The sequence below is a fragment of the Necator americanus genome, chromosome V (assembly GCF_031761385.1).
Source record: "Necator americanus strain Aroian chromosome V, whole genome shotgun sequence".
NCBI classification, from domain to species: Eukaryota; Metazoa; Nematoda; class Chromadorea; order Rhabditida; family Ancylostomatidae; genus Necator; species Necator americanus.
In genome coordinates this window covers 10,659,225-10,680,130 of record NC_087375.1, presented here as the reverse complement: position 1 = coordinate 10,680,130, position 20,906 = coordinate 10,659,225, and the positions used below count along the sequence as shown (strand labels likewise).

The window sequence follows — 20,906 nt, the reverse complement described above, 5'->3', positions numbered from 1 at the left end:
CACCGCAGACACTGATTTACTCTTAGGCTTTTTCAGCTGAATCGTCACTAAAAGAACGGTCATTCCTAAGCAAACATGAACGTCAGCGTTTCCAGACTTTTGCTGACTTAGATAGCGTTTTCTGTTCGTTTGCTCACCTACAGAGGTGCACGGTGTTGTCGAAACACGGATGATTCAACGTTAAAAGCTAGTTTTAGCGAACTACACAACGTTTTTGGTGATTCTCTCTGACGTCACAAGCTAGTACGCAGAGAAAAAAATGTTCCAGTCCATGATACGCCAATAAGTACACGGATTTCTTGGAAAAACTTGCTGATCAACCAGAAAAAAAATTAAAAGAAAAAAAAAGAAGATGTAAACATGATGTCCAAAGAAAAAACTCCTTGGAATTTCTTCCAAGGAGTTTTTTCTTCGGACTTCCAAATAAAAATAGAAATCCGTGCATTTGCGGACTTTTATACTTATATACCTATTAATGTTTAAGGTAGAGATAAAAATAACGTTAATAAAGTACATCAATCCTCCGTCATCTGAGTTTTTGTCATCGACTCAAAAAACTGCCACTTCCCAACATACCAAGGAAAATAACTTTGAAAATTTCAGGAAACAGAGGGCATTAAGGAGAAAAATCGCGGACGATAACTTCGCCAAAATCTACCAATACTTGTGGAGCACAGAAATTGTGGAAAAAGTGGCGCTCGCCGCTCGCTTATCGCCACACCCATTTTCGGAGAAAAAAATCTAATCCCTGTCATCCGACTTCAACTTCTAGCAATCATTCAAACACATTCAAAAAAGAATGACAAGTGAGAAAAAGTTTGAAATCTCTTGGATTTGAATATTCATGAGCGAGTCACGTTCGGGAGGAAATTTCTGCAAAATTAACTGCTTTTGTTGAAATCGACTTTAGACACACACACGGGGTGGATTTGCAGCTAAGCCACGCCCACCATCCACAGTAATTTCAGCTATAGCTGAGTGAGCAGCTACATGGGGGGGAGGAGAAAAAAAATCAGCTACATTTTTTAATGGGCAAATAAAATAAAACGATTTTTTTAATAGACTAATAAAATAATAAGAGAAATAGAAATGACAGTTATGAATTTGGTGCTAAGCCACGCTCATCGTGATTCGAAAGAGTGCTTATATATGTATTTGCCACAGTTAACTAAAAATATTTACATTTGTTTATTTTTTTAGCATATGTTCACGACGTTACTTCATCAATTATTTATTATTATAATATTATTAAACATATTCTATTGTCTATATTACTTCGAGCCTAATAAAAATAAAATAAAATAAATCGCCCTCGGTTATTGATCTCGGTCTCATCGCACGCGGAAAGGCAGAGTTGTACTGTAGAAATTGGTAGGAAAGGGGATAACTCGTCCAAATCAGAGCTGTACTCAATAGGGCACGTGAAAACAATGACATTCAGGGAATTCGTAACGTTTTCACGTGGAATAGGACAAGAATGAAAGAACAAGTTACGTTGTTATCTACCACCACACATCTACTAAACCTTTGCACTTTCTGAACATTTTCTGCAGAGAATTAATCGCCCGTGTAGATGCAATTGAATTGGATGCAAATGTATTTTTTTATAATGAACAGCATAGAAAAATTAAGTAAGAGGGTTATTATGGGGTTGTTATTTATTTGCAGTAGAGATAGTCACAAAAAATTAATTCCACTGTAAAAAAAAAGTTCGAAAAACTACCATCTCGAATTTCTGATAGATTTGGATTATAAGCGAAGAGAAAACAAACAAAAAAGTCAAAATGTAAATAAACAAGGACCACGTATTTCTTTTATTAGTTACATATAACTACTAGAAGCACTATGACGAAAAAAAAATACAATACCATTGTAAGTTTATACTTTATTATTTATTTTTTATATTTTTATAAATTTAATTTTTATATTTATATTTTATTTATTATATTTTCATAAAAATTTACATATGTTTCATGTTTAACGTAAACGATTCGAATAAAAGCCATTTTGCACGCATCGATATAAATGAAAAACTTAATTGATGCTATATGTACACAAAGAACAAAAAACAAATAAATAAAAGAATAAGCATGCATGAAAACCAAAAAAAAAATAAGAAAATAAATTTTGTTTAAGTTTGAAAATCAAGAATTTATCAGACATTTTCCTAACTTCTTTCTGGTTCTACTATTTCTTGCTGAATAGGTCCCATAGATGATTTCAACGAAGTTCTCCTCGTTTACGAGACAAAACCACAGAGGTCATCATGACCAAAAAGTGACAAACGCAAGGCGCGAGAAGTCGGCAACGTGGAGGTGGCGAAAAAGCTACGAAGGTACGTCGTAAGTGTGGCCACCGTTGAGTGAATAATGACACTGATAACAGGCTGCAAAACGATAACAAATGAACGAAAAATGGCTTTCACTGACTGTACAGTGTTCGACAACAATTATTTTCTAATGTCATGCGCTCAGTATTAAACGTAGAGAGGAAATTTCAAGAGAAAAAATGGGAATAAGAGAAATAAACGAGCACGAATCGGCGGAAAATATCATATATTTTCACAAAAATTTATATTTTATGTTCAACGTAAACGATTCGAATAAAAGCCATTTTACAACATCGATACAGATGAAAAACAGAACTCATACTATTTTCGCATATAAATTAAGAGAATGAATAAAAGAATATCTGTATCTGTGAAAACAGGAAAAATAAAACATGTAGAATTTTATTATAAGAGATATTAATGACACTGTTGTGCTGAAAAGAAAGAAAAGGACGGAAAAAGAAAAGAGAAAAATTAAGCATTCCTGAACGAAGAGATTACTGGTATGATTAAGTAGTTAAGTTAGTATACCTTTCAATAGACCAAAGGATTTCCTATTCCAGGAACGAAAAAATTTTACGATCTAAACAATTATCGGAACTATATGGGATTTATGAGAATTTATCAAACAATAAATAGGCCGATAGCGATTTGGAGGCTTAGCGATTATTAGAGACTGGTTCTGACCGGGTTGCAGCATTCATAAACACGGGGAATTGCCGGGTGTTTTTTTTTTTCGAAAATATTTTTTTTGAAGATTGGCAATTGTTGGGATTCGGTAAGTTGTTCATTCGTATCAATGAATGCGAAAGTTTTTGATCACGACCGAAACATAGGTGGATTAGAAAACTTGGAAGTGGTCTTAGCAGAAATCCTAGGATTTTATCGCCAAAAAAACTTATTAATTAACAAGTTGAAGTCCTAGGAAAACTTTCGCATGCATTGACACGAATGAATAAATGACCAAATTTAAACGAATACCGATAAACTTTGATAATTAATTCTGCCGCAATGTGAACAGCGCTAGGAGCACACATCCTTAAACGTAGCTGTTCTCCCCTCCCTTATTCTCTGCTGAATTCTGATCTAGTGCGGAGGTCACAATGATCTGTCTGGCCGCATCCGAGAATGGGAGAAACGGTAGCTCGACGTACTAAAAAAAACAGTTATAATCGGGCCCGAACCAGTTCAACGTCTTCCGTTGGACACAGTGGGAGGAGAAACCTGCTGCGGTAGTTGCGCTGCGTTCATTACGTTGAACATATTCGACGCTGAGTACATACATAAAGGCGCAGCTACAATTCAGAAAAAAATATGACTTGTTGCGCAAGATACAGTAAGCAGTTATATGCAGCGACTAATTCCATCTAACGAATGGTTGGTTTCATTGCGTATCCGGAAATTAATCTTAAAATTAAAGGATCCTCCAGCTTAGATATCTATGAAAGTTACGCCGAGCTTCACAAAACAAGTGGATCGCAAGTTTTTGACAGAACCATACCATACGCGACGCGTCTGCTGCAATTCTCGCCTTTTATCTGGTCGGAACAATTCCTCACTTCATAACAAACTTCACTTTTTGATCCACTCGAAAAAGAATCGTGAGTATCCGGCATAAAATACGCCAAATCTAATGCTAATCTATGCCAAAAATGTGATTTTGTTTCTGATTAGATTCGTACGAATAAGCCACGCCCACCTTGACAGACTTTCACCAATGTATAAACTACTTGCGTTTCGATCCAATCAGAGAAGAGAATAGATATATCTTACCCAGAAAATGAAAATTTAATGGATTTATTCAAAAAATCAGACGGTTTCTGTTTGGATCGACACAAATAAGTTACGTGCATCCACACTATGTAGGCTCTCTTCAATGTGTGTACTACGATTTTTTGTATTCGTACAGTAACGTGAGTTCTGTCTGTACTAAAAATAATTTGTGCGATCAGATGACAACGTAATGTGAGCGCTATACGATTGTATTGTTGGGAATTTTTTTCTGACTTAAATGGCCACGATTTAAAAAATCACTACCATGAATGGCCATGGATGTTTATTACATTCATAATACCCATTGATACATTGTAGCTTCCGTTTACGAAAAAATCACCTGGTGGAAAAACATTTTTCCATATTCGAAATAGATTTTGAAGCCGGTATTAGTTGGAAATTGATAAACGAAAAGGAAGGGACAGGGAATCCGTGGAACTTTCTCGATAAAAGCAAAACAAAGAAAGAATGAGGAGAATTGCGGTGAGTGTCCACGTTTCTCCTCCTTGAAGTGGTCTTTTTATTGCGAAGATTTCGAAGGGATTTCCTACCATGATGGACTGGTTGCAGAATAGGGGAAAAATCTCAGAAACTTTTCTAGAACAACGATACAACAACTAATTTCACATATTCCTGAGGAAGGGAAATTGCAGTGAAAGCGTCGCGGTCACTCAATTCAACACAATTACAAGTTTTTTTGCATAGCTTAGACTCTCGGAAAAAAAATAAAAAAAGGTGTGGGTATTCTTTTTTTTGCATTCTATCTGCAATACACCATCACATAAGAATAAGAGATGATGGAGAATTTGACCGATAAGGACTGCGACCATAAAGGTTAGAAAGAAGTGCTAATAAACTTTTTGTGCAGAGTAGCACTGCATTCAACAAAGGAATTTGCACTCAGAACGGGACTCAGAATCACGGGATCAGAAACGCAGGGAAAATCTGTCATTCTTGAAAAAGAGCTTCGAAAATCTTAGTGCCAATTAAAATTTTACTGTAGGATTCGTTGTGGATTTACTGCAGATGAGTATAAGGTTGAGATAGAGCTTCAATTCACTACAGCCGTACAGTTTAGAAGCAGTATTTAGTAGTACTACAAATGTAAAATAATAAAAATAATAAATGCGGTCTTGTAAATAGTCTCGTTGGCATAAAATTAATAAAAAGAATAAAAGCATGAAGCCACTGGCGTATCAATCCACTTGGGATGCGCCAACGCGTTTTACTGGAATTCGTAATCGCTGAGGTTTTTGAAACACGTGTTGGCCCCAAACAATGACTTGCAGGGGCCAACCGATGATCAGCTCAGTGTTTTTATTCTCCCAGACAAGTCTGGTACCAATTTACCGACCTTGGAGGGACGAAAGGCTTGGTTGGCAGTAGGTCAGTTTCGAACCATCGACAAAACGTGCAGCAACAGATCTTTAACGAACTGCGCCACTTCCGCCCTTGAAATTAAAATAAATAAAGATATAAAAAATAAGTATGATCATGTAAACACACACTCTTATCGTCGTTATGAACAACAAAATCTAAGACATTTCAAAGTTTTATCTATTTGTCTGGAAGTACTTGAATGATTATTCGAAATTAAAGCAGTTTTGTAAATTCTTATTGGTCTCAAATGGAGAAAAGTGGATTTGTGACAGTTGTCCTGAGACTTTTTGATGCTTGCAGTTGCTTGGTTCTACATGATCCATGGGTGATTAAATTGAAGTATGACAGCCTTCATCAGATAAAAATATTCAGAAGAATGAAATAAGTAGTAAAACAAAGAAAATAATTAATAAATAAAATAAAAAATATAAAGCAAATGAACAAAATATTTTTGAAAAATAAAGATGAATTGACTTTCATAGTTACACAGAAGATAAAGGAGGACAACTGCCATGTATGAATGTCTTCCGCATGCGATCAGGGCTAAACCAGCACGGAAAAAAATGAGGTCGTTCCATTCATAAGCGCAGTTTCACGCGGTTGAAAACAGCTGAGGGCACAGCTGTGTCATGTGACAGCAGATTAGTCGCACGATTTATTCGAACCGCTTAACGGCCGAGTTCATCCGCTATCGGGGATATCCAGGTGGGCGCGGCAAAGGTTACCAATCCCTGCGTCTGTGCCTGAAACTAGTTCTCCTACCACTACATATGTACTAACAGTAGAATGATCTGTGGACGACAAATGGCAAATAGAAATAATATAAATAATTTTCTGGAAAAAATCGATACGCAAAAAAAGATGTTTGTCATGCTGCACAAATAATACGAATAGGGAAGTATGTACGATTTTTCGCTCACGTTATTCAGTTCAAATTAAAATTGGAAACCGTTCAAATTTTCCGTTGATGCAGGCATGGTAAAGCTCTTAAGATGGTAAAAACAACTAAGAATCTATTGTCCAGCGTGGTGATAAGGTTGGCGTCTTGTTAGCCAAGCCACGCCCACTTTTCGAACAGATCCGCGGTTTTTAAAGGCATCACCCCCACGAATCTGAAGTGGTGCAGATTTCAGGTGGAGTACTCGTATACGGGATGGGAGACTACGGAGAGGGAGGTGATTCCGTCCATTTCTTGCTAATTGCTGTAAAAAACGGCCCGGAAGATGCGGCGCCGCACGAGGCTGGCGCGCTCCAATCGAACCTCTTGTACAAAATGGTGCGCCAAAACGAATGAAGCCGTATCTTCCGGGCCGTTTTTTACGGCAATTAGGAAGAAATGAACGGAATCACCCCCCTCTCCGTAGTCTCCCATCCTGTATACGAATACTCCACCTGAAATCTGCACCACCTCAGATTCGTGGGGTGATGCCTTTAAGGGCTGAGGTGTCGAACGAAATGGAAGAAGAGGAACTAGTTACTGGTTAATTAGCGTCGATAGAATTCTTGGCTATTAATTTTAGTTATTTTTCAGTACTCCACTCATTAAATTCATTAAATTGGATTAGTTGTTAATTTCATGATAAATCTATGTAAATATAGATAGTCTGTCTTAATTTTTGCAAATTTTACCTCTTCTGGAGGACTAAGGCTATAATTACCCGTTCTGGAAAGCTAAGTAGATCAAACTTGAGCAGGTAGATAGAATAGATCTAGAAAGAACCAAATAAAAATTGAAAGATACAATCAATGACGGTCAGGACTGGGGAGTACCGCAGCACTATTCTCAAAGCAGCTATTCGTATAAGATACATATCAAAAACGAAAATTAAGAATTTGTTGAAAAAGCTGAATGTCTGAGGTGGCTGAGTAGATTATCGAACGGTGAGGAATTTTTCATAAGTAGTAATAATTAACGTCAATTAAATTAATTAATTACTTTATAATTAAGACGGAACGGAGAAAAGCTGTGTTAGATGATTGCATAGATGAGAACGAACGGCGATATTACGACGGATGCAACTGTGGCAGACTTGAAATTGATTGGAAAACTCAAACAATAAATTTTGGGAAAAAAACTTTGACGGCACACCATCATCAACAATAAATAGACCAGAGATACGCGATATACATTACGTTCCAGAAAAAAAAGGATTCAAATCAGTACGCGAAGCAGTACGAAAGCAGCCCTAGAGTGCAGACATTGGATTGAAACGAAAAGCATAACACGTTGTGAGTGAACGAGTAAAAATAAATCGAGAATAGCATAGCAGAACAAGAGAACGCAGAGATACTAGACAGTTCTCTGTGAAAACTCTCAACCATGCAGGAAATATCCAAGCAAATGAATGCGAAAAACCATCATCATCGAAAAATCAAAAAATGAATAATGGTGACTATGCAGCTGTGAACGAGAGAGAAAACTCTCGACGATGATGATCGATCAATACGCATAAAGATTACGGATGGGAAAATAGAGCAAACCTAAGCTCGAACACACAATCGGTTCGGCACACAGACCAATGGACCGGACTACTCGGCAGGAACCTGATCGAAAATAATGGAATCCTACGTGATTTGAATCGAACCCGGTGCCCCCAAAACATCTTATAAAATAAAATCTTTTTTTTTCTAATTAATTAACTAAGCAATCAATAACCAATTAATTTTCAATTAAAAATCAATTTTTTTTTGGAAAAATCCCCCTAAATTCCGCCGAATTAAATCATTTTTAACACGGTTTTCACGGATCATCGGATGCCGGCAGAGGTGGACATGGAGGTTTTACAGGCTGGAACCAGACAACTGACATTGACGCTGTAACCACCTCATGTGCAAGAAATCCATGAAATCAAAAAGAAAAAGCAATAGAAAACATGAAAAAGACGGCATCAACGAAAAAATGATAATCTCCTAGTCCTCTCTTCTTGAAACCTCGGCATTTGATAGTGTATTTATGCTGGACGTGCGTATCAAGGAACATTTGGCAGGTAGAAGGCGAGGGAGTTCGGTGACACCGTTAGAGAGCCACAAAAATGATAAGCATGATTGAAATGAGTTTGAAGTAAAATGTACGATATTAGCGCACGAGAAAGAAATTTTCCAATGACTTCTGCTAGGAAGGCTTTGGAAGCATTCTGGATTTCCGTCAGGAATCCGTCCATGAATAACAAAAATGAGTGCTTATCTATTACCAATGACTTCTTGCTGTTCGTAACACTCTGTGAGCTATAAGATTGCCCCACATGCAGTTCCTTAACCTTATCCAGACACCAGTACTTAAGGATACTGCACAGTGCGTAGATCTCATTCGCCTTGGTGACAGTCTTTAATAACGCGGTGGTTTACCAACCCCGCTAGTCGGTTGAACTGGTCACTTGTTTTCCTTTTGAAGGTCTTGCGTGGTGTACTTGGAACAATATCGAGCCTTGGCGAGGAGATAGGAGGAGTTTGATGGGATATGCATGGTATCAAAGACCTCGAACCATTTTCAGGCCTTTGAAAAAGACGATTTGGTCGAAACGTCAGGCCAATAAAAAAGTTTCACCTAAACCTCGTTGGCATAACAAGAAAACATAAATAGAGAAAATGAGAGGTTTTGTACGTTCCCGACAAAGCGGCAGCCTTAACAATTCTGGAATTTCTGTAGAATGATGAAAGACTGGAGAAAAACAAAAAAGAAAACATGCTCTGAAAATGTTGAGAAGGGCAACATATTACATAACACACTTCGAAAAAATCCGGATCAGCATAGAATTCCTTTGAAGTGTTGTTAGACGAGCAATTCAAGAATCGAAATTTTCAAAATGGAATAGGAATTAATTTCTTTTTCTTTAACGTTTTTTTTACGACGGGAAAAAGCTCATTTCAGGGAATTGCGATTCTTTTCTGGACTTCTTGGAAAATGATGGCACAATGAGCCTGATTTTTGCAATTAATTTTCTTATTCCTGTGACGAAACGATTATTCTTTGATTAACGACTTTTTTTCGTTTAGAGACACTCGAGCAAAAATAGCATCTCATATCTCTGGGCTCGGCAGAATAAAGCATTGATGATTCGAACTATTTGGAATTGAAAAATCCTTCTCAAATTCAATTTTAAGCGAAATGTGCAGCTTGAACTTGAAAATTAAAGCTGAAAATCAGCTGACCTAGGCGAAAGAAATCAAACAAAGAAGTAGACTGTTGACAGACAGAGATGGAGTCCTCGAAATCACAAACAAACTGATCCTGTTATTGTGGATATTGTGTAATTAAAGCTTCATCAATTATCGAAAACAATAAGCGAAGCGGCGTGGGGAGAAAGGAGAACCGCAGGGAAATAAGCAAGAAAAAAGAAAAAGAGAGAACTCCACTCAACTTTAACGGTGGCGAGCGACAAATATTTGGCGGTACGTTCCCGTCGCCTTCTATTAAACATGGAACCGTAGAAGTTCAATCAAACATTACAATGTCCTTGTGGATGGCGAGGGAAGGGAAGATGAGGAGGGAAAAAACAGGCTGCAAATGTTCAACGGCTGCGCAATGATGCGTCTTCAAATCGTCCGTCTAAACAAACATACATATGCCTTGCATTTCACGATGACATCATCGCTTTCGTTGACGTTCAGAGGACGCGTTGAATGTTTTCATTTTATATCATTTTCTTGCGCCTATTTCAGGGAAATTACATCCAGGAAAGCGTCATTGGCCAATGGTAGCCGGTTTTTTCGTTAATGATTCTATTTTAGGAAGTAAGAATACGTCAGAAGCACTTTTGTAGTACACTATTTGTGAGACGTTTAAATTACAACACGCATCGTTTTAACGTAAAAACTGGCTTGATCAATAATGTTTTTCTTTTGATAAACATATTTGAGTGAAATATTTATTTTAAAATTCGTTAGTGGATCCTCCCAAAAGTGGCGTCCATTACCATTTTTTTGCGATCCTTCTTCTTCCCAGCCAAGATAAACCTCACCATTCTGCAAACTACAACAAGGTTTTGCCCATGTTTGACTGTCTTTGAATCTCGGCATGTTGAAACGTAGTTTTTAATTGATTTTCTTGATTGATTTGATTTAATTGATTTAAAAACAACAGGGTTTTTTTTAAAAAAGGCAAAAACTTGAACGCAGCTTTGTTAAGGAAATAATCTGCAAAATTAAAAAATTCATTGGAATTTATAACCTTTAGAAAATACTAAAGAATATTCTTTGCAGTAAAAAAACGATTGGTTTATTGCACGAGAAAAAAAAATCTATCCAAAACGTTCCACATGTGGAGTGTCTGACACTCCCTCTGCTTATTTTTGCAAAAAAACGTAGAAAAAAATCCCCTGCAATCAAATAATACATAAAGCAGTGTTTGATAAGAATTTTTAGCGAAATTATTATTTCGCATTCCATCACAGTTCGTCATTGAGAAATAAAAAGAAAATATTTCTCAATGACGAACTGTGATGAAATGCGAAAGCATTTCACTTTAGCTCAACTTTTACGATGTAATGTAAGCGAGTGAACATAATGGATGAATAAGTGATGGAAAATAAGGAACAGAGATGAGAAGAATGAATGAACGAATGAATGAATGAATGAATGAATGAATGAATGAATGAATGAATGGCCGATCGAAGTAAGGCAAAAGATACTGAGCTGACCTCATAGAAGCTGATTCGAAATTTTTGGGGGCCTCGAAGTTGTTTGTGTTGAAGTGGGCGACCGCCAAGCGTTCGCCGAATCTTGCGTACGCCGTCCGACCAACTTCCGATCTATTCGATCTTCCATTCCCGTTTCAACGGTGTAACGAAAAAACAAAATTAGCGCCTCATTTAATGAAGTGATGCAACTTTTTTTCTCATCGCCCGTAAGTACCGTAGAGCGTATCATCTCTCTCGAATCGGATGCATACGGTAAATCCCCCTGAATATATAGACACACACACACAACAATGAGAAGCGGCACGGTGGCGGAGAATTTCGCGCTGTTTATGATGTGGTTTACAGTTTGTGGATGTCTCGCCGTTTTACGAACGTTTCAATCCAGTTACCAATTTTATGTGATCTACTACGAACGAAGAAGGCAGACGGTGTGGAGGATAATGACTGGATTCGAGGTATTTGTTGGTTGTCAAGAAACAGTAAACTCGATACCTGCCATCTGATAGCAGTTAAAGAAAAAAGCAAACGGCGACGGTGCTAAAATTTCCAGGAACTTCTCTGGAGGATTTAAGAATAAATAAGGAATTCTCAGAATGGTAAGAGAAAGTTCCTAGAGAATTCCAATATATGTGCTCATACTCAGCTGACTACCCTAATAGTGTGTTCCTAATAAGTACAAAAGCGCTACTTCATCTATCTTCATCGAATATTCCTTTTTTCGATATTATTTACTGTTATTTATTCATTTACGTAAAGAAAATTCCTTTAAAGTCATCACACCACAAATCTGAGGTGGTACGGATTTCAGGTGGAGTATTCGTATACGGGATCGTGGATTATGGAGGGGTGGGGTGATTCCGTCTGCTTCTTGCTAACTTGCGTAATAAACGGCCCGGAAGATGCGGCGCGTGCACAAGGCTGGCGCGCTCCAATCGAACTCCTTGTAGCAAATAGCGCGCCGTAACGCTCGAACCCGTATCGTCCGAGCCGTTTTTTACGGCAATTAGGAAGAAATGGACGGAATCACCCTCCTCTTCTCTCCCGTATACGAATACTCCACCTGAAATCCGTACCACCTCAGATTCGTGGGGTGATGCCTTAAAAACCCATTGACAATATACTATTACACTGTTTATCCCAAAGAATTTCCCTCACAAACACCTCACATTTTGAAATTTCCCGTGTTCAAAACGTGAAATGAATTTGTCGTATCGTGGCTCTGAGAGTTTTTTCGGATTTTCCTCTTGTTGTGCAACCAGTTCTCTCGAATAGTAAATGCTCTTGACCTTTTCGTAAATCTCAACAGTTGGCGCAAAGAGAAAAAGAAACGTTTGAATGTTTGTTGACAGAGAAAGTGGATTATTTCAAGGGGACACGACAAACAGAAAAACTACAAAATATACAATAAAAAAAGGGCGACCAAAGGTAAATCTAACTTTTGCACTGAAATCGCTTTTATGTTTAAGCAAATAGCAGAGAACTTTCTTTTGCACCAAAACGTCCGCAGTATTGTTTTTAATTAATTAATTTAATTAAATTATTTTTTATTTTAATTTCTTTATTAATGTTGTTCCACTTATTTTGAATTTCTAAAGAGATTTCAGTGCATATGACGGAGCATTGACAATGTTCAGATCTCTCAGCAAAAAGATAGAGTTAGGGGTGTAGATCGGGAGTACGTGTGTTTTACGAGACACGTTTCCAGGTGCCTCGTAGGGAAATTAGATCGACATGCTGGCCGTTTCCCATGTCGTTATTTTTTAGTAGAAAAAAGGAGAATTACGCTGATACTCTGCACCGCAAATTTTCGCATTCAGGCGTAACATCTAATGAATTTTGGTTTAGAACTAATATTTATGAATTTCCAATTTATCTTTTAAGAAGACGACGAGTTGGAAACCAACGGAACTACAAAAGCCAAAAAAATGTTTTTGCCGTGGTTTAATGAAGGAAACCCCAAGCAGAAAACTCGTACTCATGATCCGCATCCCTAACCTTATCTAATCGTAAGGAGGTCCCACCATCATCGTCAATTTCGTGATATGCTTGCTGTAGAAATAAGAAAATACTCCGGAATATGGTAGTTCCCGCGAACTGTTTGTACATTCTCCGATTTCGGTGCCACCTGAGCCAAATGTACTCTAGTTGTGTTTTCCTAACCACTAAGTACGTTGTTTTGCACAATTACTGAAGTGTTTACCGAATGTGGTAATGTACTGAACGTAATAACAACTGAACGGGGAAAAAGTACGAAAAAGTATTGAGAAGATGGGGAGAAATTTGTGAAATTGCGCGGGCAACAAGCGGAAGATGAAAGAGAAAACGTGAACGATGATCGACAGGCAGCGATTGGGAAGGCGACGACGCGAAAAGGACGCGACGACGAAGGTGATTTGTTCGTTGAAATCGCAAAACACTCGTCTTTTCTGATTCTGTTTTGAGGAGGCAAAAAATCTGATAAACTTTGAATTTTTTCTTTGTATTAGAAGCTTAGAGAGATCAGTACAACAGATGCAGACATTGCAAAGCTTTTGTTTATCCTTAAAGTGCTTCATTCCTGGAAAAAAAGTCATTCGCCGTATAAACATTTTGTAGAGGGGTTTTTGTTTTCTGTAAACGAAGAACGTTTTGGTCCTTGACTGCTTCAGAGATTCCAGTAGAAAAATGAGAAAATCTTTTGAAATATGTTAGTTGTCCAGAGCTATTTACAGATTATCGATCGGTTCTATCGTTTTTAAAATTCAAAATGCACCGCGAAACATCACTGGCGGAACTATGTATGTTTGAAATTTTTTGCATGACCAGATTTTTAGATCTTTTCTAATGTTTTTTTCGCTTAAAAATTACTTCCATTTGTAGAAAATTTGCAAACATCTAGTTTAGATCAACACATTTCTATCTATGAAACATGTGTTTGAGCTCATTTTTCATATAAAAATTCCCGAAAATATAAAAAAATCTTTTTATGCATTGCATCTGATGATTTTTGAAAGTGAACATTCAGAGTACTGGTCCTACGCCTGATCTCATCTTTCTTCCAGTAGCGTTCTGATTTTTCAAGACAATAGCTAATTTTTCTATAGCATAACTTGTCCAAAATGGTGTTTTTTTTCATTTCAAAGCACATCAAAAGAGGAAAGAAGCCTCAGCCTCTGCTTTTCTCATTTTTTCCCAAAGGTTTTAAACTTGGTTTCCTTCTTGTAACGGGAAAAAATTGCAAGAAAATGTTAAGAACAAAAAAAGCGAATATTTATTTGTATGTTCATATAGATATGCTTGCTGCAAAGTGATTTTAATTAATTCTAATCCAAATTTTTATGAGCTGCCCTCATGCCCTCATAAATCTGATGGAACAAGTCGGGAGAGAGACGAAAAATAGCGATCCCGAGAGTCCCTTCAAATTCCCCACAGGAAAATTCTCGAACATTGGGAGAAACCGACAGCAAATGTTCTGATATCGACGATAATAACAACAATTCGTTTTTTCCTCCTTCCCACTTTGTTCTTTATTCTTTATTCTTTCTTTCTATGTACTCCTAAAACACCGGGAAACAAAGTACAGAAAATGATTCGATCGCGACAGTACGCAGAGAAATGGCGAGGGTGCCAGTTGACACATCGAGTGATGAGGGGAGTAATAATGGAATCAAAGAGGAACAGGAAGAAAAAGAAGAAACGAGAATGAAAATGAAACGGACGCACCCAAATCTGATCTTTGGTGCAGAATCGGGATAATTTAGGACAACTGACATTTTTTTTTGTTATTTTAGATGTCGGCATTGCTGTCAGAAACACATGCTGCTACAAATATTGAACTGGAAATTGCTAGTTGTCCGTTTAGGAAGAAAGGTAGAGAGAGTTCGAGATGAGTAGATGATTTTTTTCCACCTTCATGATGTCTCGGTTGTATAAGAGGATAAAAAGTGGAGAAATGTGTCAGTTGTCCAGAACATAAGTAGAACTTGGCTAAACATGATATAAAACTCGGCCAGTGACATTTAATTGCCCACAGTTTTCGCCATTTACGTCGATGGACGACAGGCGGGCGGGGCACCTTCGGCGAATTCGACCTCGAATTTGGCGTGTCGCCAAATAGCCGATGTTTTGTGAATTTAGCGCTAAACAAGGAATTACGATACGGTAGAGGCACGAGGAACCACAGAAATGGACGACAATTACAGAATTGCATAAAGATTAGAAAAAAACCGGTGAAGAAAAATCAAGAAACAAAATCGTGTAAAATTATAACGACTTCTAGGTTACTGTAAGGAATTTGATAGATTTCAAGTAATTCGGGAAGAAACTCACATTCTTCCGCATCTGGTAGGTCAAGCATCTCGGAAATGTTGTGTCGACCTGTAATAAATAAAGCGACAATTTAGATACCGTTAAACCGGTCCAGCGACGTAAATCCGAGAAATCGAATCGTTCGTTCACGAAAGAAAAGAAATACGAGAATTACGATAGCCAAAAATAACGCAAAATCGTAGGGATTTTGACGTGAGAGGAAGAAATTTCCTAAGAAAGAAAAAAGATGAGATAAAAAAAGAAATCTTCCATGAATGGAGGAAAAAATACGGTCAATGTGTGGAAACCGCAGCAAGTTCTGCAAGAGAAACAACGCAGCTAGGAAATCAACTAAATTCCGTAAAATTGCGTTGTGCAGAGGAGTGTAGGTGTGAAATACGGTAGAAGGTGGTGGTGGTGGTTTATCGTTGTGAACGGCATGTAAAGATTGTCTGTATCGGCTTCACACCAGTTTCTTCACGGCCAATCGACGGGTCGACGGGCGGCCACCGTAGCCAGTTGGTTGGTTGGTGGTGATGGTTAGTCGGTGTAGTTTTCGACTTGCTACTCCGCAGCTGGTATTAGCTGCGCCGTGTTGTGGACATAAACAAAACAACAATAAATACAGGGATGAAATGAAAATAAACAAGTAATGAACGAATGAATGGACGAATGAATAGGTGGATAATTGAATGAATGAAGGAATTGATGGATGAATGAAAGAAAGACTAAATGAGTGGAGGAATGAGCAGCTGAACTAAAAAATGAACGCTGCAAATAGTTTGTTGACTGGCTGAATGAATGAATGAAGGAAGGAACTGATTGATTGGTGAATGAATGAATGAATGAGTGAACGAATGAATGAATGAATGACCAATTGACTTAGTGATTAAATGAATGAATCATGAAAGAACTGACTAATGAATGGATGATTGAATGAGTGACCTAATGAATGAATGGACCAATGAATGAATGAATGACCAATTGACTTAGTGATTAAATGAATGAATCATGAAAGAACTGACTAATGAATGAATGATTGAATGAGTGACCTAATGAATGAATGGACCAATGAATGACTGAATGAATGAATGGACCGATGAATGAATGAACGCCACTATGGATAAATAAAGTGACTGACCGACTGACTTACAGACAGTATGAATGAGCGAACGAATGGATGAAAGAACTGACGGGTGGGTGAATGAATGAATAAATGAATGAATGAACGAATGAATGAACGAAAGCTACCAATTTTGAAATAGGCATAATATTGGAGAAGCGCTTCAAATATTCCCACGGGTCACATTCTTATGATAGAGGGATAAATCGGTGTGGTCCGCCTTGTCGTGGATAACAGATGGCGACAGCGATTTCATAGCCGCAAGGAAAACTCATACAAATTACGCACCTTTGGGGATTAAAAATCCGGAATCTTTCAAAGAGAAAAAATCACAAAAAAAATGTTGAGCGGAAAAATTCCCTAAGGAATTTAAAGAAGAAAAGATGGAATTGTATTTCAAATTATTCTCAAAGATTTATTACTTTAAAAGCATGGATGTAATGTAAAGGAAAATGCTTCTAACAATGTTTTCCGCCCGGAAAAAGTTGCGATTTTGGTTAGAACCTATTCGACCTTGTTAAATTTCTAATTTATAGCGAAATAGGATGCGCATGTCCGGTATAAAAATAAAGAAATAGTAAAAATAAAAACAACAATAATAACTAATAAAAACGCTGCGAAAGAAAACTAGACCAAGACAGTTATTATTATTTTATCAGAATATTTCAGAGATTTCTAACGAAGTGTGATATAAATGTCACTAGCAGCACTATATTGACTTTTTTAGAAAAGAAAAAATGGAGCTACCGTAATTCTATAGCCTAGGAAAAAGGCATTAAGACATGAAAAATGGCAAAGCCACCCACATTTGCTTATCGTAACGCGTCACAACTCGCTGGAAAATGATACGCAGGCATTTATAGCGTCAAAAAAATTAACTATATCGAAACATACTGCCATATGGAGGAAAGTGCCAAGTGCCCAGAGGGAAAAATTCTATCCCACGGAAAGTCACTCATCCAAAATCAATAACAAATAGAGCATTTATTACTAAAATAAGCATTTTGATAGGAATAGAAAATTTTAGAACGATGCAGTATCCTCAAAGAACCGCTATGTGGAGTACTGCAATTTACAAACATCATGTCGTTTTAGTGATTTTCAATGAGGTTTTCCTTTATTCGGTTCAATTTTTTATTCCACAATGAAAAAGTTTCCTTTCTCTCAATTAATGCAATCCGACTTTTCTTTCTTTCTTTTTCTCAGTGCTTTCCCTTAAATTTTGACCTGGAAAAACCATTGTAGTTTTTTTCTCCTGGAAATCTCCTGCTCCAAATACTTTGCGGAATTTTCAAGAATAAATCGATAACGGTTGGTAACGAGTAAGATAAAGTAAGTCAGAGTTGAAAGAGGATAAAGCCCCCGGCGTTGATCAATCCGCTTGGGATGCGCCCCCACGTTCACCTCAATTCAGAATCGTTTGAGGTTTACGAACTCGTAACTGGCCAATACAATAACTTGCGGTGGCTAGCCGATGTGTCAAGTCGGTGGTTTTATCCTCCCAGACAAGTCTGGTACTAATTTATCGATCCCGGAGGGATGAAAGGCTTGGTGAGCACTAGGGCGGATTCGAACCCCCGATCGAGTGCTGACACAGCGGAACCTCTTACCGACTCCACTACATGCTACCCTTGAAGTCGGCGTTTCTTCATGGCATTTCAAGAAGAGTCGAAGAAAATCAAAGAAAGAAAAGCGAGCTGAATATTTTTTAGCTATGAAAAGAAATTCCGGGAATTATAATTAAAAAAAAACGGACATTTTCAGAGGATTCTACGGAAGAAATTGTCATCTATTTTTGCATGTGCAAGCCAATGAATGCCCTTCACTTCATGCACTTTGGTTTTGAAACGAATAACTAATTCAGTACCGAGGACACTTCCGAAAACTTGTCATGATCTGCTAAGATGAGCAATTTTATGAAGATATATGGGGAAAAACGTTTGACATACGAATTGATCGTTATCGAAGAGAAGAATAAAGGCTGGGATTACGACTGAAGTATGTCAGGTGTCAGAATAGCTAATCAGCGCACGGATCACGGGATATGGGAGTGCTGGAGCACGTGAATAAGGACGTAATTGTACCTGTTTCTTCATTGAATAACGTGAGAATAGGATTAGATTGAAGAGTAATTATGAATTAAAATTAGGAATAGGCTAAAGAGGAAAGATAGAGGCTCAAAAATCTGATGAAAATACTTTAAAAGGACGTCGTAGGCAAAGAATTCTAAATTTAGGGGATGAATAATTAACTGAGATCTAAAATCCACAGTTAAATAAATATAATCTAAAATTACGTAATATAGTAAATAATACAACAAATTTATATAGAATAAAAATTATAATGCAGTAATGAAAACAATATAACAAGTAAAACGAAGCAAAGCAAAAAAAAAAGGTTGAAATGAGGTAGAATTAAGGAGAGTTTGAAAAGAATTCAGAGGAAAACGTTAATAACGATGTAAAAGAAGGATGAAACATGACTTAGGAGTAAATATGACGAGAAGAATATTACTTTAGGGAAGAACGAATGTGATTCTCAATTTATGTGAGGAGTTTTGAAAAATCTGCTAAGACTTATGAAGAAATACGAAGGAACGACTAATTCCTGATACTAAGAGATAAAGATGGATCTGATAGCCATAACTATTTACCTCAGGCCGCCTCAAGAACCGCTCAACGCAATGTTGCTGGTCGTTGAACTAAGTAGAAAAAAATAGGACTAAATTTCGTGATTTGTAAAAGTTTTGAGATTCTATGCTGACTACAAATTCACACAAAGAATAGAAGTGTAGTGAAGAAACTACACTTTTAATTTTGTTCAAAATTTTGAGAGTTTTTCTTTTTTTAGTCGTACCGACTGGAAAAATGTATCCACATTCTTAAAATATAATAATAATAATAATAATAATAATAATAATAATAATAATAATAATAATAATAATAATAATAATAATAATAATAATAATAATAATAATAATAATAATAATAATAATAATAATAATAATAATAGTAATAATAATAATAATAATAATAATAATAATAATAATAATAATAATAATAATAATAATAATAATAATAATAATAATAATAATAATAATAATAATAATAATAATAATAATAATAATAATAATAATAATAATAATAATAATAATAATAATAATAATAATAATAATAATAATAATAATAATAATAATAATAATAATAATAATAATAATAATAATAATAATAATAATAATAATAATAATAATAATAATAATAATAATAATAATAATAATAATAATAATAATAATAATAATAATAATAATAATAATAATAATAATAATAATAATAATAATAATAATAATAATAATAATAATAATAATAATAATAATAATAATAATAATAATAATAATAATAATAATAATAATAATAATAATAATAATAATAACAATAATAATATAAGTAAGATAATTTGCTTTACAAGAAAATAATATAATAAATAATAGAAAATAATTACTACGCTGAAATAGCTTTTATAAGTGAATTGAGAAGGACTTAAACTTATTTCTGCTTCTGAGACGTACTTAAACGAATGTGTAATATATAAACATGTAAATATTTATCTGGGATAAGGTGTAGTCGGGGGAGGGGCGACTTAACTCCGCTCTTATTTCTGGAGGCTCTATATTCTTTTTTTTTTTCTCTTATTAGCCTTGGGCTATATGTCATACATCATCAAAGACTTTGCTTAGGTTTTAGGGTTTCGATTGGCTTAACTATTCAATTCCAGAAATAAGAGGGCAGTTGAGTGCTCGCCAACGACGTCAAACAACGAGTCTGCCTAACCGCAATTCGCTCTATCATGACGTACAAGTCTTAGACGTGCAGCGCCGCCGAAGATGATCGAGAAGCTCGATAGCTTGGAGAGAAAACTGTGAGAGAGATTTTGAAATCAGGGTCCAAATCTTAGTGCACGAATCTAAAACGTTGGCTCGAAAATCGCTGCAGGCATTTTGGATCCAAGCCAAAAATCCTAAAATGAACCGCAAGGGCGAATGTCTGACGATAACGCGGGAACTCGCGCCATATCTCGAATGGTAATTCCGATCCGAATGTGACATTCGAACCATTCGCCCTCGTGATCGACCAGTCAGCGGTCCATGCTAGGCGTCTCCGATCTAAGGTGAGCATTCAGTGTAGTCGCTAAATTGGTGATTGAAAGTAGGCGTGGAGTTTATCAGTTTAGTTGTGAAGAGGTTGGTCGTTTAAATTGTAGATTGAATCACCCCTTTTCAGGCTCTGAAGAAGGCGATATAGCCGAAACGTTAGCCAATAAATTTATTTAACAACCTCGTGTACAGCTTATCAAACTCGATACTACTATTTAGACGACTGTT

General features: G+C 36.5%; 2 protein-coding genes across 2 annotated transcripts in view; both read right to left on the bottom strand.

Annotated features, from left to right (window-relative positions):
- Positions 1–15,454, bottom strand: part of RB195_013506 (uncharacterized protein) — a gene marked incomplete at both ends in the record, with an annotated part of 34,412 nt that extends 18,958 nt beyond the window's left edge. Inside the window, one exon of the mRNA XM_064203354.1 lies at positions 15,427–15,454. Coding sequence (XP_064059235.1) covers positions 15,427–15,454 — 28 coding nt within the window. The remainder of the gene's footprint in view (positions 1–15,426) is intronic.
- Positions 15,455–19,348: 3,894 nt separating this feature from the next.
- RB195_013505 (uncharacterized protein) lies at positions 19,349–20,700 on the bottom strand (the record flags this gene model as incomplete). Its single annotated transcript, XM_064203353.1, has 2 exons — positions 19,349–19,984; positions 20,554–20,700. 2 exons carry the CDS (start codon positions 20,698–20,700, stop codon positions 19,349–19,351), a joined length of 783 nt encoding a protein of 260 aa, XP_064059234.1.
- Positions 20,701–20,906: the final 206 nt, after the last annotated feature.